The 22,541-nt window shown below is 41.5% G+C and overlaps 1 protein-coding gene across 2 annotated transcripts in view; it reads left to right on the forward strand.

Moving 5' to 3' along the window:
* MYOCD (myocardin) overlaps positions 1–22,541 on the forward strand; it is a 90,887-nt gene that overhangs the window by 19,914 nt on the left and 48,432 nt on the right. For both annotated transcript variants that reach the window (XM_027130278.1, XM_027130279.1), the window contains exon 2: positions 14,968–15,033. In XM_027130278.1, the coding sequence (XP_026986079.1) occupies positions 14,968–15,033 (66 nt within the window). The remainder of the gene's footprint in view (positions 1–14,967; positions 15,034–22,541) is intronic.

Below are 22,541 nucleotides of genomic sequence, written 5' to 3' on the forward strand. Positions count from 1 at the left end.
AATCACAAAAATAACATTTAAGTTGGAAGGGATTTAGGGACGACCCAACCCAATGATTTTTGCAACTACTCCACAGAGCTCTGACATTTCATGAGAGGGTTTGCTTTTACTGTGCTCCCTGGTACTGTTTTGTTTTGTTTTGTTTTTCCTTCCATGTAGGATTTCAGCTTGAAAAAAAAAAAAAAAATTTTTTTTTTTTTTAAGTTTGAGAGCACCTAATTCTAACTTAATCTGTCCTGTCCTTCATGGGTAAGGAGGCTGGAGCCCAAAGAGATGACTTTTTTTTTTTTTGCGGTACGCGGGCCTCTCACTGTTGTGGCCTCTCCCGTTGCGGAGCACAGGCTCCGGACGCGCAGGCTCAGCGGCCATGACTCACGGGCCCAGCCGCTCCACCGCACGTGGGATCTTCCCGGACCGGGGCACGAACCCATGTGCCCTGCATCGGCAGGCGGACTCTTAACCACTGCGCCACCAGGGAAGCCCGAGATGACCTTTCTGTATTATTATTTTGAAGTGTTGTTGGAAGAAGACCTTTGGGTTCGCTCAGCAAAATTGGGGGATTGATTTTCACCTTACCACGTAGTCAAAGCAGAGCCACTGTTGGACTGGAATTTATGGAACATTAGAAGGAAGATGATTCTCTAGATGATGAATATATGGTTGGTTTAGTGAGTACATATCTTCCGTTTATCATTTACCTTCTTTGAGGTGTTTTTTCATTCATTCCCTCCCACAAAAATGACTTACTAAATGTAAAATAAACACAAATTAGTTTATGACTTTGGTTACGTTTAAATACAAATTAATTTATAATTCAGAAACAGTATCTTGTTAGACCATGCATTCTGGGGTTCCTTTAGAACAGGGGTCCCCAATACCCGGCCCGCAGACTGGTACCCGCGTGCGGCCTGTTAGGAACCGGGCCACACAGCAGGAGGTGAGCGGCAGGCGAGCGAGCGAAGCTTCATCTGCCGCTCCCCGTCGCGCCATCGCTCCCCAGAGCTCCCCAGTGCTGGCATTACCACCTGAACCGTCCCTCTCCCGCCGTCCGTGGAAAAAGTGTCTTCCACGAAACTGGTCCCTGGTGCCGAAAAGGTTGGGGACCACCGCTTTAGAAAATATGACCATTCTTAGAGGCCAAAGGGTGATGGCAAGTGAGCTGCGTAGAGACCACAGGTAAAGCGAGGCTGAGAGAAATTTGTTTAGGAAAAATGGAGGATTTGGTAGGAAAAAAAACAGTTGAGTAGAGGGAGGGTAGAACAGAAAATCAATCAAATATGAATAATACGATGGTCTTAGGAAGGCAGTGTCTCCATGGCAACACAGGAGGTGTGATGGGTAAGGATGATGCTCATCGCAGTGATGGTTTACTTAGATGGACCAAACAGAAGCTTAGCACACAGATCCCAGCAACTTCTTTGTAGGATGCAACTTCATGGGCCTACGTCGTATTCTAGATAGAAAGTAATAAACAAGAATTCACAGCTGCCAAACAGTTGGGAAACACCAAGACACCTAGTGTTATTGTTTAGGGGCAAAGGCAGCTACTCTCCACCATCAGTGGTCGGAGGAAAGATATCTGGGTTTCACTTGGACCTGCCAGCTTTGTCAATACAGCCCAAACTCAAGTATGAATGGGTAATAATCCAGCTTATTGGGTCGGTATAGATGGCTCCCATGAAGAATTCTACTTCCCAAATTGCTGCTTCCAAATTCCTCCCTCCCTCCCTCCCTTCCTTCCTTCCATCCTTCCCCTCTCCCTCCACCTCATTCAGAATTAGAATCACCTCCACGCTGGGCCCCAGGGAGGCAGCTCATGATCTGGGTGGAAGCCTTACAAATCCATAGTTGTACCAAGACACTAGGCCCATCTGTGGTTTCCTTCCTGGAGCAGAAACTCACCCTTGATTTAACTCATCTTTTATTTTCCAATACATACATATGAACTAATAGCCTTCACCGGGATATTCATACACACACAAATATTCTCCTTACAGTGAAAGAAAACGAAACCTTTTTCCTACTGTCTTTCTTTTTGTTACTTCCTCTTTTTACCTTTATCCCATCCTTGCTTTCTCTTCTTTTGTCTGCTCCCTTTTTCCCTAAAATCCTCAGTACATTCAGAACTGATTCAGACTCAGACTTCATCAGATTAAACTTTTCCTACCTGTCGTATATAAACATTTCCATGAATACATGGCACTATCTTAACTTTGATATGTCACCTCTGTTGCTGGTGTGAATAGAAGCTACTTTCTACCATTTGGTCCCTTGAAACCTTGTAATTACTTAGAAATCATTCTGAGGGCTTGGTTTTGATCATCTAAACAAGGATTGTGTAACTGGAGGGCTGAGGGTATTTCAGATTAGACTCCTACGCCGTACAAAATGTATATTTAAGTCAAGGATAAACCCAGCCTAACAAAACAAAGTATCGAGGTCAGAAGATAAAGAAAGGGTAGAAAAGGATTCAAGGGTATAGAAGTAATATATATATATAAGTATTATATGACAGAATCTAGATCTAAAATCCATTTAATTCGAAATTAATTATGTTAGAATAATTAGTTAACAATTTGAAAAAACAATGAAAGCCTTTTTCAATACTATATACTAAAATTAATTCCAGGTGCATTGCAAAGTCAGATACAAAAACCAAAACCATAAAAATATAAGAACATTTAAGTGAATATATAATCTGGAGATGAAGGAGATTTTTCTACGTATACACCAAAGATACAAATCATAAAAGAGTTTTTAAAAAGATTGCATATAGAAATGTTAAATGCCAAAAATCATCACAAACAAAATTGATTGGAAACAAAAGACCAGGGGAAATTTACAACATATATGACTATGTTTAATGTGCTTCAGATATAAATAGCTCTCCCAAACCTATAAGAAAATATGATCCCACTGGAAAACTTTGCAAAGAATATTATCAGGCCACTCACAAAAGAAAAGATACTAATAATCAACAAATCTATGAAAATGTGTCTGACTAATTGGAAAGAATAACGGATACCGTCATTACTTATCAAATTAGCAAAGCTTTTCTCCTCTTTAATAGCACTGTTAATAAGGGTGTAGTGAAATGCGAACCCTCCAAAAGTCCCAGTAGGAGTACAAAGTGATACATCATTTCTGGAAAAAAAAATTAAATGTACAATAAAAGGGAGTTTGTTAAACAGATCATAGAACGTGACAAGACACTATGTGGCCATTAAAAATGAGAGTGTACATATACACACCCACACAAAAAGTGACAATATATTAGCAGTGAAAAAGCAAGACACAAAGCAGTATAAAGACATGGTCTCATTTCTTCGCATAATATATTTGCTTATCTCTGTTTCTCAAGACTACTTCTTTCCTCAGAATTTCCTGGAATGTTTGTTAAAATATACTTCCAATATACACCAAAGCTATTGGACTGTAGTCTCCAAGGAAAGATCCCAAAGAAATGTTCTTTTCCAGGTCCCAGGTGACTCTTGATATGAGATGAATTGGGAGAATCCTGATCTAAGCGAATCTAATCTCTTCTGTTGCTTTAGATTAAACTGAGATCCAGAGAGATTCTGGGACCAGTCTAAAGAAACAACTACGTAAGAGCAGAGGGGGTTCTAGAATGACATGCGCTGTATTCCAGATAAGTGATCCCTTTTTAGGGCACCAGGCTTATGCAGACCGATATTATTAAATCAAATTCCCATCAGCCTCCTTCTATTTTGGTCAGACAGGTAACAGAACTTCTCTTCAACTCCTCTGTTTCACATTCAGTAATGATCTTTCTTTGTTGATGGCAAATGGAAAGTTTTCCATTTCCACTGTTCCCTAGCAATGTGACATTTTCAAACAGTAGCACAAAACTCTTTAAATAGAAAAGATCCATTTCTACTCTATCGTGACTCAGTAACAGACCCAGGATTCTTCTCAAACTTTCCTAAAAATGTCATCTTTGGGCTGGACTCAAGAGGAACATTTCAGCCAAGGAGACGCATTTTCCACTCTGTCAGGAATGAACAAGCATGGGGTTGGAACATAAAGTGTTTTGCAATCCTCAGAAAAGCAATACTTCTCACCAAAACCATGGCAACAACTCTGTGTGATGCCGTCAGAGTCTGGGATCATTCAGGAGCCTCATCCTAACTGGAGACTCCACTGAGCCCATCACCTGTGTTGGTGAGAATGGTACTCCACATGACTGTTGCTATGGAAACACTACGGACGGTAATGCTGAGCTGAGGGTCCCTTACGTTGGGTTACCAAAGAGGCAGGGAGCATAAAACATGCCTCGTTTTCTAGTGGCTCCTGATTCTTCATTTGAAAGGAACCCTTCCAATGGAGGAAATACATTAAAACATAAGGTTTAACATGGAAGAAGTTACCATTTTATCATCCAAATGGTTCCATTCAGGATTTGCACCCATGAGGCAAAACTTTAAAGTCCGAAGTCATGGGTTTGAAGTTCGCTGTCCTTGCTTCGTAAGTCTGTGGCCTTGGAGGAGCTATTTACACCCTCTGGGCCTTATGAGTTTTAACGTAGGGATCAGAATTCATACAACTACAGGATTAATGGGAGGTTTCGATGAGATGATTTATATAAAAACTTGTGTCCGAGAGACTGGCACTTTTCAATTCTACCAATGCCAGAGAGACGGGGAGAAATAGTGAACAGGAAGATGGAAGAATTGATCTGTGTTGAGTTCCTGATTCAGCTTCTACCATTCACTTCCTTTTCTGTCCTCTGCCTTTCCCACTTCACTCTCCATACTGTATAACCTCTGTACCTCTGGTCCCTTCTTCCTACAAATCCCTCCTTTACAATTTGCATCAGCTGCCCCCAGCAACTGCTAGCCCTGAACTTGGCCAGTATTTAAAGACAGCAGTGACTTTCTAAAACTTATACTTTAGGGCTCCCACTACAAGTTAAAGCTCCTTCTCTTCAAATTCTGTAACCAGAACCCAGCAGTTGGGCTTTCTCCCGAAGCAGCTATTAGCAGTATAAAACAGAAAGGTATTTGACAGCCTCGTATAGGTTCGAAAGTGGTTAACTCGTTAACTCCATCCCAATAATCCTGTGAAATTGGTTATTCTGATTTGTCATTGACACTGTTGCTATACACAGAGAAGGCTAGGACTCGTAGACAGAGTGACTTACTCAGGGTCACGCGGCTTGGTGGAATCAAAGTTGAGTCTGTTTTCCATTCCCACCCTTGCTCCATCGTATTGCTTCCCTTTTGCATCAGGAAAGGTCTGTCTGGGCATATAGCAGAGGTGGTTTTCTGTGTGACAAGAGAAATGTCACAGTGTCCATCAATCCCGATAGCTCCCTCCTCTTTAACCTGAAACTCTTCAGAGACGTGCACAGTTGTACCCGGTCCTTCCCATCCTGACTGGCCCTGCTTCCTCTGCTGGGCCCAGGCAACTGACATGTTCTGGTTGCAACCCAGTGGTGTGTAGAGATATTCTAGCTCCCATCCTTTTTTTAAATTTATTTACTTTATTGAAGTATAGTTGATTTACAATGTTGTGTTGATTTCTGCTCTATAGGCAAGTGATTCAGTTAGACATATATATACATTCTTTTTCAGATTCTTTTCCATTATGGTTTATCACAGGATATCGAATCTAGTTCCCGGAGCTCTACAGGAGGACCTTGTTGTTAATTCGTTCTATATATAATAGTTTGCATCTGTTAATCCCAAACCCCCAATCCTTCTGTCCCCTACCCACCTCCCCGTTGGCAACCACAAGTCTCTTCTCTGTCTGGGAGTCTATCTCTCTTTTGTAGATGGATTCGTTTGTGTCATATTTTAGATCCCACATGTAAGTGATATCATATGGTATTTGTCTTTCTCTTTCTGACTTACTTCACTTGGTATGATAATCTCTAGGTCCATCCATGTTGCTGCACATGGCATTATTTCATTCTTTTTTATGGCTGAATAATATTCCATTGTCTGTGTATACCACATCTTTATCCATTCACCTGTCGATGGACATTTAGGTTGTTTCCAGGTCTTGGCTATTGTGAATAGTACTCCTAGCTCCCATTCTTGGGTTGGGTATCCAGTCTCAGCCCCAGCTGCATGCAGGGAACCTAGTCCTGGTCCTGCACTATACTTGATCCAGAGGTTTCTATATATTCTTTAATAATCTTAACCAGGATGATGCTACCTATCCAGGTAGGGTTCGCACTTGTGATTACAGAATATTAAAGGAACATATTCCTCCTGCTTCTGGGGAGGTAGGTTCTTGGGGTGATGATGGAACCTGCTACTCACATCCTGAAATTCATTTTGGGGGAAAAGCAGGCTAGAGTAGTCAAGACACATTTATAAAAGAAGAGTGATGTGAGATCCTCCCTATCAGGCATGAAAATCTATCATAAATCTAGAATAATTCAAATAGTGTAGTACTGGGGCAAGAAAAGCCCCAGACAGATGAGAAACTCAGAATTGAGAGCCCAGAACTTATGAATAAAGAAGCAACTTGATTAGAATAAATACCTGTGTTTGTACCAAGAAAACCAAATTGGACTAATTGTCAGTCTTGAAGAGAATTTAATATAGTAGAGCTGGTATTTTATGATTAGATTAAAATCACTAATGTAAATAGTGTGTAGTAAAGAACAGCATGTACTGAGGATTCCTTTTTGTTTTAACCTTAATATTTTCTCAGATCTTCTTATTGGTTCCTAGGCAAGTTATGGAAATTTCTAGAATGATATAAATATTGCCTAACAATTATTGTGTAATTGGTCACAATAATTATCACGTTTTTATTTGAACATTGGGAGGAAATATCACATTGGTTTTTATTGTCTCTTTTTGTCCTTAAATATAACATTGTAATGATTTTGATTTTTTTAATAAAGAAACTTAATTTAAACAAAAAAGAAGCGACCTGAGTGCAAACATATGACTCTTAATTCTGGCAACGATGCCCAAATGAACACAAAAATAGAGGAAGAAACATTGCTTTGTTTCTGAAAGCTAAGACAGGCTGACACCCGAATGCAGCACCATAAGGGAACATATTGGGATGACATGGAAAAGACGCCAAGAACTCACTCCCTTTCACCTCCCAGAGATAACCGTATGGCCTCAAAGGAAGCGAAGAGGAAGCACCATGGATACCCGTAATTTGTAGGTGCTTGGAACTGGGAGTGGGGGAAGGCTTGGGCTGAAAAGCAACCCTCTGCTCAGAGTATTTTTAGCTACAGTGGAGCAGTGGAGGTTTGCCAAGAGCTCTGGGGACACAAATGGCCACAGCAGGCTGAAAGCAGGGAGGGCAGTGCTGGTCAGTAAAGCACAGAGAGACAGTCAGGGATGGAGGCCAGACAATAGCTGAGGACAGCTGTGCCCAGAGGGAAAGGCCAGTAGCGGTACGGTTTCTGCCCCAATATCAGGGGTCTCCCACATGCAGCCGGAAGCAGGCATGGAAAGGGAGGTGGTCATTCAGTCTCCACCTCTGTAGCATCAGAGCTTTGCCAAACCTGGAGAAGAAGCCTCCCAGGGACAAATGCCACTGCCAAGATCATCCTGCCCTTGGCCGTCTGGCCTCTCCCTGTAGGCTTGGAGCACTGAACTGGCAACCAGGCCACCAGCTTCACTGGAGAGAAGGATTACAGCAGCTTCCAAGTGATAAGAGCAGCAAAGCCAAGGGTGCTGGACAACCCTGCCGTGCTTTACTTAGCTAGTGAGAAGAACGTCGGAATAACCCCTCAAGAGAGCTGTTTGCTTTACGGACCAAAAGCCTGCAAACGGTTCCACTTCTAAGAGTGTATCCCAAAGTAGTATCTTGAGGACGTGGCCCCACATTAACCACAAAAAATGTCTGCTTCAGTTTTACATGGTAAGATACGGGAAACAAACTCATTATTCAATGACAGGCATTTCGTTCAATCACTTATGGAATAATCAGAAAAAGAAATACTATGCAGCTTATAAAATTGTCTCTTTTGAAGGGTATTCAATGGCATAGGAATATATTTGTGATACATTACTAAAAAGAGCAGCTAATGACGGAAAACTTACTGTATGATCCCACATAAACATATAGGAAAAAGGAGCTCAAGTACATGAATCGAATATTAGTAATAGTTATCTCTAGCTCAGGGATGAGTATTTTTTTTCCTGGAAGCCTTTCTGTATCTTGCAGTGTTTCTACATTGAGTCCATATTGCTTTTGCTATCCACCCTTTATCCCTCTATGTTACATTCTAAGAGAATGGCTCAGACATCCAGTTTACTGATTTATTTTTAACTGTATTCATTCAGCCATCCACTTGAGTGTGTTTATTTTAATGAACTAAGTTATATTTTGACCTTTGGTTTATTTTTTAATTGTATTTTTCTGATTATAGTAAAACACGTAAAATTTAGTTTAATCGTTTTTAAGTGTACAGTCAGTGGTATTAAATACATTCACATGGTTTTACAACCATCTTCAGATCTTTTTCATCTTGCAAAACTGAAACTCAGTACTCATTAAAACAATAACTCCCCATGGCCTGGTCCCCTCCTCCCCTGGCAATCACCATTGTTTTCTCTGTCTCTATGAATTTGACTACTCTAGGGACTTCATATCAGTGGAATCATGCAGTATTTGTCCTTTAGTGACTAGTTTATTTTACTCAGCATAATGGCCTCAAGGTTCATCGACATTGTAGCATGTGTCAGAATCTCCTTCCTTGTTAAGGCTGAATAATACCCTACTGTATGTCTACACAACATTTTGTTTGTCCATTCATTCACTGGTGGACACTTGGGTTATTTCCACCTTTTGGTTACGGTGAATAATGCTGCTATGAACCTGGGTATACAAGTATCTCTTCTAGTCTCTGCTTTCACTTCTTTTGGACGTATACTCGGAAGTGGGATTGCTGGATCATATGGTAGTTCTATTTTAATTTTTTGAGGAGCCACCGTACTGGTTTCTATAGTAGCTAAACTAGTCTACATTCTCAGCAGCAGTGCAGTTTCGTCACATCCTCATCAACACTTGTTAATTCCCATTTTTTTAAACAGTAGCCGTCTTAATGGGTATGAAGTGGTTATTTTATTTTATTTTTAATTAATGAAAATCATCTTGCCTGCCTCTGAGAAATACCTGCTCCGTTTGTTCACACTGTTTTGTTGAAGTTTGGAGCCTTTCTTTCGTGGTGCTGACATTCCTCCCAGGTTAGGTGATTCTTGGTTGTACCCTCACGTATGCCCTGCGGATACCTGTTAGACTGTCTGATGCACAGGTGAGCACAGTCTGTGGGGAAAAGACCTGTTGCTTCACAGTCTGAAGCCCACCACTGTGTCTCCCAAGATGACTTGTTTACTGCTCCCACCTGGAGACAGTTTCATCCCACGTAACCAATGCCCGATCCAGTGTATGGAGGGGTACAGGACACAGTAGGGGCAGACCTCTAGCTTTGGTACCCCAATTAACAATACTGTTAACAATACTGTTACATTACTTAGACTCCTTCCTGCTCCAAGGCAAGGAGGATTCTTGGCATGGCTTTCAGTCACTCACTTGTGTATGTCTTGGGATGAGTTTTCCAATCCAATCAATTCCATATTCATTTTATGTCTCAGAGATTACTTACAGTTCCAATCCACTGAGGAATCCCCTTTTTGTTTCCCTGTGAAGGTATAGAGTTTTTAAACTATCATTTCTGTTATTTATAGCAATCAGTTGTGTACTCCGTCTGCCATCTCGAAACAGAAAACATTTACTACTTTTGCTGCTAAGAGGAGAGAAAAGGATAAGAAGTGTAAATTAGCATAAATTAGAACTTAGCACCTAGAAACAGATCATGGCTTATATTAGAACTCTAATAAATGATGAGAGCAACATTACAAATCAGTGAGCAAAGGAAAATTCTTTAATAAATGGCAGAGATATATGTAGTTTGCCAATTATTTGGAATAAATTAAAGTTATAGTCTAGCCTCAAGCCATACGTCAGATTTCACATGTGGGGATATATATATATATTTCTCTCTTCCTTCATATCACCAAATTCTTCCATTTTTTTTGTTCAAAAGTGTTTTCATAGTTTTCTCTTTCATTCACTTCCATTACTTTAATGCAGTCAATCTAAGTCAAAATAGCTTTATATCTAGAGAACTGAAGCAGGCTTCAAAATGGTTGACACTAGTAATGGGATATCTCTCCAAACTTTTTCCTTTATTGGATTAAGATCTATGATAAATACAAAATAATTGAGGATTCTTAACTTACTTTTGGTGTAATATATAGAATATGGAAGTTATTTGATGGAGAACTTGCAAAATCACTTATTCCAATCACAATATTTTGATAGAATTTACTAGTGAAACAGTCTGGGCTTGGAGGGTTTTTTGAGGGGGGAACTTTTTGGTAATCAGTGTAATTTATTTATTAAATATAGCATATTCAGATTTCTGGTTCTTCTTGTATCAATTGTGGTAAGTTGTAGTTTTCAAGAAATTTTATCTAAATTGTCAAGTTTATTGGCACAAATTTGTTAATGATATTTTCCTGTTATCCTTTCTAATGTCGAGTGTCTAGGGTGGTAATTCCTGATACTGGTAAAATTTATCCTTTCTCTCTCTCTCTCTCTCTCTCTTTTTTTTTTTTTGTCAGTCTGGTGAGGCTTTGTCAGTTTTGTTGTCTTGGCAAAGAACCAGCCTTTGGCTTTGTTAATTTTCTCTGGTACTTGTCTGCTTTCTGTTTTGAAGATTTCTGCTCTGATCTTTATTTCTCTTCCTTCTCCTTACTTTGAGTATACTTCTTTTTTAGCTCACTAAGGTAGAAACTTAGGTCATTGATTATTTAACTCTTTCTCCTAATCTAACAGAAGCACTTAAGACTCTAAGTTCCCCTCTAAGCATTGCTTTATCTGCATCCCATAAATTGTAGTATGTTGTATATTCATTATCATTAGGTTCAAAATATCTGTAATTTCCCTCGTGATTTATTTTTTGACCTATGAATTATTTAGAAGTTATCACCTGGTATTTTCCTAAAAAGCACATTGGTTCCCGTTTCTAATTAATTCCAGTGTGATCAGAGAAATACTTTATATGAGTTCAGTTTTTTTTATTGAAACTTGTTTTATGGTCTAGTTTGATGAATGTACTATGTGCACTTGAGAAGGATGTTTATTCTGTAGTGCGTGGGTGTAGAGCTCTATAAATATAAATTAAATCAAGATGGTTGATATTGTTGTTCACATCCTCTATGTCATTAGTAATTTTTTATCTAGTTCTACCAAGTGTTGAGAGGGATCTTAAAAATCTACCATGATTTTGAAATTGTCTATCCCTTTAATTCTGTCAGTTTTTGCTTCCTGTAATTTGAAGCTCTTATTAGATGCCTATCCATTTATAATTGCTAAGTCTTCCTGATGAATTGTCTTTTTTATAATTATGAAATGTCCCTTCTTTATCTCTGTTAATACTCTTTGACTTAAAGTATGTATTAACTGATATAGCCATTCCACCTTCTTATGATTACTGTTTGTATGGTGTATCTTTTATCCATCTATTTGTTTTTAACCAATCTGAGTCTTTATGTATAAAGTGTGTCTCTTGTAGACAGCATATAATTGAATATTGCTTTTTTAAAAATCCCTCCTGATAATCTGCCTTTTGAGTGTTTAACCCATTAATATTTAATGTAATTATTGATTACCACTTTATTACTCATTTTCTGTTTGTCCCTCTACTTTTTGTTTCTATTTTCCCCATTTCTTGCCTTGTTTTAGATTATTTGAATATTTTTTAACATTCCATTTTAATCTATTTATTCTTTTAAATTATACCTCTTGGCATTTTTTTTTTAGTTGCTCTAAGGATGAGAATATACATAATTAACCTTTCATAGTCTACCTAAAGTCTACCCATAGCCTTTGCTGTCACAAAGGGCCCTTGATGTTATAATTGTTACCTGTATTACATCTACATGCCTTAAGAACATCACCAGACAATGATATGACTTTTCTCTAAACAGTTATATATATATATATATATATACGCGCGCACACACACACACACACACATATGACATATATATTTCTTAAACTTAAGAAGAAAAAAAATCTTTAAAATTTACCCAGCTAGTTACCATTTCTGATATGCTTTCATCATTCTTGAATATCCAGGTTTCCTTCTGATATCATTCCCCTTCAGCCTGAAGAATTTCCTTAACCATAGTAGTAAGTAATAAGGAAATTAATTCCTTATTGTAGTAAAGTCTGCTGGCAACAAATTATCCTGTTTCCCTTTTACCTGAACATATCTTTATTTCACCTTCATTCCTAGAGGATATTTCCTATTCTGGGTTGACAGTTTCAGGTTTGTTTTCATTTTGTTTTATTTTCTGGACTCCATGATTTCTACTGAGAAGTCTGTGATTATTTAAATCAATGTTTCCCTTTATGTAATGTGTTGTTTTTCCTGGCTACTTTCAAGATTTTCTCCTTCTCTTTGGTTTTCAGCCATTGGATTATGATGTATCTAAGTGTGGTTTTCTGTGACTATATCTGGTTTGGGGTTTGTTGAACTTTCTGAATCTGTAAATTTCTGTTTTTCACCGAATTTAGGGAGTTTGGGCAATTATTTATTTTTCTGCTCTCTCTCTAGGACTCTAATTAGCTGATATTAGACTTTTTGATATTGCGGCACAGGTACCAGAGGCTCTGTCCACTTTTTCCATCATTTCCCTCTCTCTTCTTCAGTTTGCTCTGTGTTCAAGTATACCGATTAATTACTCTAATATTCATTCTCTTTTCAGGCCTTTCGGTGACTTTTTTATTTCAGATATTCTACTGTTAAGTTGTGTATTTCCATTTGATTCCTTTTTATGTGTTCTGTTTTCTTGGTGAGACTTCCTGTCTTTACATTCATTTCGAGTATGTTTTCTTTTACTTCATTGAGCATAGTTGAAAATAACTAAAGGCCTTGTCTGATAATTCCAACATGTGGGTCATCTCAAGGTTAGCATCTCATTATTGTCTTTTCTATTTAGAGTGGGTCACATTTTCCTGATTCTTAGTGTGTAGAGTAATTGTGCATTGCATCCTGGACATTGTGAATCTTACACATAGACTCCTATGGTCCTCAGGAGAATGCTGATGTTTTTGGTTTAGCACACAGTTAACCCAGGTAGAGTCCCACTTTAAGCTCTCTCTTGCCTGTGTGCACAGATGTCCAAATTCCAGTTTAATTTTAAACCTTTGCTGTGCTGCTTTGAATCTGCCCCATGGAAACATCATTAGTGGATCAACCTGAAACTTGGAGAGATTCACACATGGAATTAGGGAACCCCCTCCTCCAGCTCCCTCCCTTGCTGATTTCCCTCTTACTCCCTGGTGGGCAGCCTTGGTTGTCTGGGCACCTTTTCCTGATTCCTCTGGCCAGAAAGATGAGCAGGTTTTCTATTGGAGTTTTAACTGCCTATGACTTGCCACTTCATGACTACAGGCCACCCTCAAGGCAAAGCCTCCCGCCCCGAAATGAGAAACTCACCTGCATGTAAGTCACCTCTCCAAGTTTCAACTCCTCCCTACAGTCTGCCTGATTTTGTCACTATTCAGAATCCTTACGTAGTTATTTTTCACATTATGTTCAGAGTTTATGGTTTTTATCAGTAAGAGGGTTGGTCTGAAGGAGGGCTTGAATAATAAACGCTCGTGTCGTTTTCATGTATCCACAAAGTTAAATAATTTAGTCCTCTTTGTTGTCCAGTCCTAAGATGGAGTCATATGAGGCTATTCAGTGAAGCACAGTCCAGCCACCAAAAGTAATTAAAAGTATTTCAGCGACATTGGTCTCTCCCAAAGAAGTTTGGTGAGAAGCCAATTCAAAACCCACAGCAACACTTTTTAAAATTGTCTTTCTCCAGTACTCTCTCAGTGTATCTTATGACTGCATTTGCTCTGAAGCCTCACTCTGAAATACTAAATAAACTTGAACATTAGCCCATATATCCTTTTCATCTTTGCTTCTCTTCTCTCCATTCTAATTTTATCTTCATAAAAGCAATGGTTATTCTCTCTTTTCATTATAAGGCGATTAAACCAATCCCTCTCCTTGAAAATTTCTGCTCTTTTTGTTCTTATCCTGAGCAACTTAAACCCGGGAACCAAGATGGCGAACTCAGAATCTCCCTGAGAAATTGTAAATGTCCAAAGATGATGGGTATTTTTTTAGGAGGAAAGGGGTGAAGAGAATGAGAAAATCATAAATAATATGCTAGGGATAGTAACAAAGTTTTATAATTTATCGTTTGGACAGATTACAATGTTTTAATTTTTCTAAGTAAAGCATGACTCCAATAGCCCTTCTCTGAATTTCCAGGTGGATTCTAAACTCTCAGAATACTACCATTTATTGATGACTTAGGTGCCAGGCACCCTGCTAAGCAGTCTGCATACACAGTTTAATCAAACTATATAACAATCCTGTAAGGCAGGCGTTGTTCCCAGTTACAAATGAAAACACTCTGAGGGTCAGAGACGTTGAGCAACTTGCCCAGAGTTACCCACATAGGAAGGGGCTAGAGATGGGATTTGAACCCAGGGGAGAGTGGAGAGGCCAAGCTTCCTTTACTCCGTCTCCTCCTTTGAAATCATGGCCGAGCTCCCAGCAGTGTTTGATGGTATTCACCTCCCAGGTGGTCTAGCAGGGGAAGACAGGGCATGGTGCTGTGAAAGTAACATTCACTTCACAGAGGAGACAAGTCTTCCAGTCTCTGGCTGTTACCCACTTGCTGCAAAACCCTGCAAGCCCCTCAGCTTCTCTCATCCTTCCTTCTCCACGTCTACAACAGACGCGCAAGTGTCCTTCACGCAGACTTTCAGAACTGTTCTAGAAATAATGCAAGAAGAGTGATGCAAAAAAAAAAAAAAAAGTACGAGGCAAATAGAAGTGATTGCGATCAGTCTTAGCCCGACTCACAAACTAACACTTGCTTTTCTAAGTTTTACAGTTACGGCTTCAACAGAGAAGGACCCAAGAACAGCTGGCTAACCAAGGCATCATACCACGTGAGTAGCTGCATCTCTTATTGACTGATCTGTACCATGGGACCATGCAGCTTGAGAGCTGGAAAGCACCTCAGAGGTCATAGTCTAATTCCACGGATCAGTCTCCCCAGAGCCTCACAGACTCTGTGTCAGCAGGAACCCCAGACCTTGGCAAGGAGGCTTAGCCCCAAATGCTACTCACCTGTAAGCGCTTCCCTTTAATCATATAAAATTCTAATGTGGTGGTTTGTTTATAGGACAAACACAATTCTATGGGCGTCCATCCCTCTCTCCTACTTTTAGAATTGGATCTAATCACTCTTCTTTCCGGAAGCATCAATCACATCACCTTTTTCTCACCTCCTCGGTTTCACTTCTGTGTGGGTACCTGAGTCCACAAGTAACTGAATATTGTCCAGTGCTTCCTTTCTGGAATAATGAGCGGCAATACCATTCTAGTGTAAATGGTATAACATTGAATTACTGGCCATCATTTGGGTCAAAGAAGAAGGATTATCATATTTTTTAGAAGATATGTTTGAAATTTCCTGCCGGTTAAGCAATGGAAGCTAACTTTTGGTTAGCTATAGAAACAGGAAAAGTACTGGATAAATGGAATCACCACGTAAGCTCCTTTAGGTGACACTTTCGAACTTCTCACCCCAGCAAGATTTAAAAGTCAATATCCATAATGACTCCTGCAGAAATCCAGGTCCTCGTCATGACGGTGGCTTCAGGGTTAAGCATGTGCCCTTGACTGAATGTCCTGCAGGTAGTAACCTTGGTGCCCTGTGATCCAAGGTCCAAACAACTTAAGTGTTGTCCGTGCTTCAGAACCAGAACAGAACTAAGAATATTCAAGTCCCTTTCCTTTGGTAATTCAGGTGAAGTTCTTTGTTCATGGCTAAGCGCTACAAAGAATAAACAGCCAGTGGCCTTATGGCAGAACAACTTTTTTAGAGGTTTGCTAAAGCACAGAAGAAAGATCTCACCTTGCAGCTGAAAGGCTGCTTCAATAAAATGTACAGTGAGGAAGAGAAACCAAAGGTACAAGTCTGCGTGGCCTGTTTCATCTCAGTCAGCCCAGCAGGGCAGGTGCTAAAACCCCGGAAAGACCAAGAGTCTGCAGACTTCGAGACAGATAAAGACGTTCGCGCTCCATTGTGAGCAGGCCAGTCTTTTTCAGAATCCTGTTGCAGACACGTAGAATCGAACTTGTTTAACCACGTCCAGAAGAACGATTCACTAAGAATGGAGTGTAGGCAAGTCTAGATCCACCAGGATCCTCTCCGTAGACCACAGTCTCTGCCACGTGCCCTCAGATATAAGACGAGCACATCGGTTTCAGTGGGATTCAAATAACCTGTTCCTTCACGGGTGTTTCTTTCCCTTAATTCTGGAAAGGCAATTGGAGTAGAGAGGCCTGGTACCTTTGCATCCCCTCAAGCTGTTCACAGCTGATTTAAAGTTTAACCTACGTGCTTAAATAGTCCAAGCCCGGGTCTTGCAGCTGGCTTTTGGATGAGAGTCAACTTTTGTTTGTAGGTCGCTGGGGTTAAATTTCAGGGAGTCAGTGAAACACCTAATAAAAATAGGAATGAACCCGAGGGTGCATTTGTACATAACACCCTTATGTAAGTCATGCAAATTGAACGTCCATTTGTAGAGTCGAATCCAATGAAGATAGAATATTTTGTTGTCCAGGATTTTCAGAATCAAATAGTGTACATATTAACGAAATACTGCTTGACAGAAATTTTGCATCCATAGCCCATCGTATGATTAAGATAATTGCTGGGGGAAAGTCCTAAGAGTAATGCAATGATATTTCTTTTTAATTCAGAAAAATGAGAAGGGTTGATTAAGCATCGTCAGTTTTCCTTACTCTTTAGCCGTCTCCTCTCCAGGCTTCCCAAGGGTGTCGATTCTGCTGTGGAAAAATGTCAGAGCCGCAGCAGGTGCACCCTGCAGGCCCAGCCCCTAGACCTCGATGACTTAGTGCTTCCGGGGAAGCCAGACCCAGTCGGGCCCCTGCACCTGCTGAGAGGCTGGGGGCCGAGATGGTAGCCTCATCAACCCAGACATGAAACATGCAGTCTGTTTACTCAGCGCCCCCCCGGGGGCATGTGTGTAAAAGCAGCCGCTCTAGAGGAAGGAACAGGAGCCCACGGTCTCAGGGTCCTTTCAGCTCAATCAAACTCAACACATTTCATGATGAACTTGGCTCTCTGCAGGGTGGTGTGGCAGGTGCTGTGGGGGGCCACAGTGAGCAGGACCGTCCTTCGCGGAGACTCGAGATTTCAGGGGAAAAGGTGACAAGAGACACAGATAGTATGAGTCAGGGTGAAACTAGTTATGTTCTACAAGAGGGCTCTTTATGTCTTCGTTCTATCATTTGAATTTTTTAAAGTGGAAGGAAAGAGGAAAGGAGGAAGAAAGGGGGTAGAATGGAGGGAAGCAAAGCCGGTAGTCATTGGAGGTCATCTAATTTACTGATTTTCAATGTTTTTTAATAGTTAAAGATAGTGTGTCTGTGTATATATATATATATATATACTCCCCTGGTGGCGCAGTGGTTGAGAATCCGCCTGCCAAGGCAGGGGACACGGGTTCAAGCCCTGGTCCGGGAAGATCCCACATGCCACAGAGCAACTAAGCCCATGTGCCACAACTACTGAGCCCACGAGCCACAACTACTGAGTCCGCGAGCCACAACTCCTGAAGCCCGCACGCCTAGAGCCCGTGCTCTGCAGCAGGAGAAGCCACCGCAATGAGAAGCCCACACACCGCAACAAAGAGTAGCCCCCGCTCGCCGCAACTAGAGAAACCCCGTGCACAGCAACGAAGACCCCAATGCAGCCATAAATAAATAAATAAATAAAAATTTTTAATTTATGGAAAAAAAATATATATATATACACTGACTGGAACAGGGTCGGGGTCCTCTGTCCCATTCACCCGGCTCCCCTCATCCCTCCTAGATGACCCTGATTATCCTCCCCAGAGCACTGGTCGTCTTCAAACAGAGTTTGAAAATCCCTTCCCTAGTCCACGTCTCATTGTCTTTAACCTCCATGAAACCGAGATTGGAGAGGCCTAGGAGGCTTTTCAAATATCCCAAAATCAGGGCCCAGTGTGGTCCTACTTACAAACCTGAACTGTGAGACCTTAAATGCACGCACGATAAAATTAGTAACACGATCTCACGTTATCCATACGTTGGAAATAATTGCAGTGCTCCCCCTGAATTTTCAAACTTGTCATAATTGCCTAAATGGAAAGCTTATGGCCAAGTGAATTGTCCATTGTCCTTATGGTGTTATCGGATGGCTCTGCAGTTTTTAGCTGATCAATGGAAACGCCTGGTCTCCTTGGACAGAATTAGTCATGAGTGGTACATTAGATTAAATCCCAAGGGCATTGTCCATTGCAAAAAAAAGTGCAGTCCACTCCTAGTGCGGCAGAGCTGAGGCACTCCTAGTGCGGCAGAGCTGAGGCCAGAACCCGTGTCTCCTGATCCTGGTGTAGGGCTCTTGACTCAAATATTCAAAAGGAATCACTGGAACTGTAAAAGCACTTCCTTAAGTTTCTATCATCAAGCATTTTGTGGCCAGAAAAATTCAGTTGGAATTTGGGAAAATAAAAACATGTATATGTGAAAATGCCAAGGAAAAGCCCATGGTTTTAATGAAATGGCTTTGGGTTCTACGTTGTAATCTATGTCTCACCATGACCAAGAGTGAATGGAAAATTCCACTGAGTTTGCTCTGTGGCTGGTCTCATTTCAAATGTGCACCAAACTGATGATGAAGTAGAAGGTTTCTCCCCCACTGACTCCAGTGGGACCATGGGTGATTTTCAGTAGACTAGTGAAACTGGTCCACATGGATTGAATTTAATTTCTTCCTCCTTCATGGGCTTGCATCCTGCAGGTTTCAAAGTTGCTGATGAGTAACCAACAGGCCACAGCAATCACAGAATCAAAGTCTCTTTTATAATCGCCCTTCATCACCTCTCTTAAGCATGTACTCATATCTTACTTGTATATATTATAGGTTTAGGATTTTCCCCTTCCGGTGCTTTGAATGCCCTTAAAGGCATTTTTCCTTGAATTTAGTCAAGGAAGGCACACGGCCCCTTGAACAACTTTAAACAGTGGGAAAGCGTTCTCGGGCCAGAAGCATGGGCCCAGGTTGGCTTCTAAGATTGCTTTCACGTTTATAGTATCAGTGGCGGAATTCACATTTTCCGAAGAGTCGTGAAATCTGAGTGAAATAGCCTCTCAACATTAACTTAGAAATATTACTTTAAGAATATATCGTTTGGACTCCTCTCCAAAATCCTACCTCTGAATCTCAAAACGGAGATTTCAAATTGCCTGCTTGTCACCATTAACTAGAGTTCAAAGGGATGGCTTTGCCACCCCTCCCTGCCAGGCTCAAGGCTGCAAGAGGACATCAAGGTTCTCTTATTTTCTCTTGCCTTTGAGATGGAGCCCAGGCTCGTCCTCTGGAGACCTGTGGATGGGGCTCAGATCTGTTCATTATTTCTCAGGCAGATTTTCCCCACTATCTTCTTTTCTCTGGGCATCACTCTCCTGGGTTGAATCTTAAATACCGTTTTATTCCAACCGTTTCAGAAGCCTTAGTGCAGAAAGACGATCAGCTCTGAGTTTTCAATGCAAAAAAAAAAAAAAAGAAAACAGTGGTCATAGAGCAATTCAGTAAATATTTTGACCATCTGCTGGGAGGAAGGCCTTATGGAACACAAAGGAGTCAGACATGAATTCTGTTTCAAAGAGCCTACAGTCCAGAAGTTTCCTCAAATCGCTCCTGCTTAGTTATCCCCATTCATAATATTGGATAATGTCCCACCGCTACATGGAGTGAGTTTCTGGGAGAATTGAAGGAAATAGATGACTTTCTCTCCCTTTCCTTCTGCTACTACAGTGGGGCTGATCTATAGGAACCCAGGGGAGAGAGGAGGGAACATTGAGTTTATTCTCCGGGAATATAGAAAACGAGATTAGAGAACTGAAGTGGATTACAGAGGCCCAGGGGCCCAGAGAGGCTGCGACTCCTCCCCAGAGACCCAGAGAAAGCACCGCTGGCCAGAAAGAAGTTTCTGGGCAGCCTGGTTCCATGGTCTGATCGATGTCAATGAATGGAAAGATACGATGAGCTGTCTGTGAATGGTGCTGCCTTTATTTGTTTTGCAGACTAATCCAAGCCTCAGCAGCCACATACTTACTGCAAAGCCTTGGTAAATCCCTGAATTCTGTGATCCTCCTGCATAGCAAGAAGAGTGACGGGGCACTTCCTCTACCCACAGCACATGCAGCTTCCTGATAGTTTTGAGACGTTGACGGGGCAAAGTCTTCCTTCCCTTCCTCAGTGCCTCCATCTGACTTGGCTTCTCCCCACAGCACCCTCCGTACCACACACTGTTGGCTGTTTGAGCAGAACACGGCACGAGGGTTTCATCTGTCCCTCTCCCCTTCCTTCTAACATCTCAAACTCAGAGAGAGGAAAAAAAAAAAAAAGGCGCCCTGGATTTTCATGCCAAGCCCCTTTGGGTCTAAAATCCTCACTTCTTTATTTCCCTCCCTCTTTCCTTCGATTTTCTAGTTCCTTGCTCCTTAGAAACTAGTAAACCAGTGATGACAGGCACCCTTTGAATTTGTCTTTGAACCCTTCTGCGAAATTCCAAAGTATTCATGTGTGATGCATTAAATTCTCCAAGTGCGCAAGCCAGGCCTTAAATATTACAGAGCTCCGTTGGGAAAATGCACTCTTTTCAGACCCCTGAGGCCATCCTTTGGGTACCGAATAGGCAACCTGTTGCTACCTAAAGAGTTAAGACAATTTCCAAGGCATTATCACACCCATAGCATGGAGCCCATTTGTTTGGGAAAAAAAAATACTCGTGGTCCAACTTGTCCTTAAAAACAGAGCCAAGAGAGGACAGGTACTACTAGATGCCTTTTGTAAGTGGGAAACTGAGAACACAGGAAACCTATCAGACGTGTTCAAGGCTGTTCCAAAAATAGATGGCAAAGCAAGGACAGAGCCTGCAGGGAAGGCTCCCAAAATTTTAGTCACTTTTTAAACTGTACCCATTACTGCCATAGGTCTTGCGTTGGAATTAGTTTTGTCTTCCTCCCAAAGAACGCTACATATGTGAATTATTAATCCATATATCTGTCTTTAATTAGTGGCATATAAGCTTACCAGCCAGTGCTTCTTGATGAGAACAGCCAGTTCTAACCCAAGTTATTCTGATTCGAGACAGCAAGTATGAGAAGCGGCAGTTTCATTGAACTAAGCAGCCTTTCTCTGGGCAAACACACCCTTTTTCTTCAGCTTTTTGAAATACTGAGAAATCAGTCCTAGACATCATTCCCCACTTTTTGAACTCTCAGTTTCCCAAGGACTCTAGATCAGCACCCACTGGCCTTGTAAACGCCGGGGCGCCAGGATCTCCCAGAGGGCGTGTACCAACACAGACCCCTCTGTCCCTCTACGTCCCACCTGAGCTTTGGATTCTGTGGGCCTGGAAATTGGTATTATTAACAAGTTTCCAGCTGCTGCTGAAGATGCTGGTGCAGGGGCCACACTCTGAGAACCATTGCTCTATCTGTTGCCCAAGATGCGGCCTCTCTGATGCTGCCTCTTGGTCCTTATCCGTATACCAGGGGAGCTGGGTTCTCCCCTGCAAGCCTGGCAGTGAGCAGCCCTGGGAGAGAAGGCAGGCCCTGCCTCTGCCACCAGAGCTGCTACCAGCCCCAGGCCCCTCCTCTGTGAGAGCCAGGCCCCTCTCCCTGACGGATTGTCCATGGCCTTGCAGCCTGTTTTCTCCTTTTGCTGGGCTCCTGCTGGAAGCAGGAGGTTAGCAGCAGGGGACCGCAGGAGGCCTGTTCTTATCTTGGGATCTTTTCCTGAGCTCTAAGTAAGCAAATGTTTATACACACAGCTGACCCAAATTAGCTGGAGCCGCGGGGACAGAAATAGGAACAGCCCCTAACTAAACTCCGCGGCGAGAACATGAATTCCCCTGTGAGAAGCGATTCATCTTCCTCCAGGCGGAATGAGTTAGACGTGGGGTTGACTGAATTTACAACCGTATTTTAATTTGAGATCACATTGACTTATTATTTTTTTTAATTTAGAAATCCAAATTCCTTTTCAATCCTAAATGTCAACGTCCCTTAAATACAAAATTTTGCCATTGGATACTCCCAGGGCTGGCAGCAAAGGAGGTCCTTTCTTCCAAAAAGTCAACTGGGATAGGGGGTGCATTATGGCTTTCGCTGGCCCTCAGGGGACGTGGCTAAAACCCACATTCTCTGGAATCACAGAAAAGGCAAATGTCAATCACAGGGCCCATGGCAAGCCAGATGGTACCCCACGTAACACCCCTTAAGGCCTGAAAAGAAGAGCGTGGGGTAAAGCAGTGTGTGGATGTTTTAGCTTCCTTCCCAAGTTCTGGCTAAATGGGCGTAGCCTCTCCCACCCTGGGGCAGAAGATCC

This window comes from Aethalodelphis obliquidens, unplaced genomic scaffold, assembly GCF_003676395.1.
Source record: "Aethalodelphis obliquidens isolate GAN/ISIS:26980383/991018 unplaced genomic scaffold, ASM367639v1 scaffold38, whole genome shotgun sequence".
In the NCBI taxonomy this organism is placed as follows: Eukaryota; Metazoa; Chordata; class Mammalia; order Artiodactyla; family Delphinidae; genus Aethalodelphis; species Aethalodelphis obliquidens.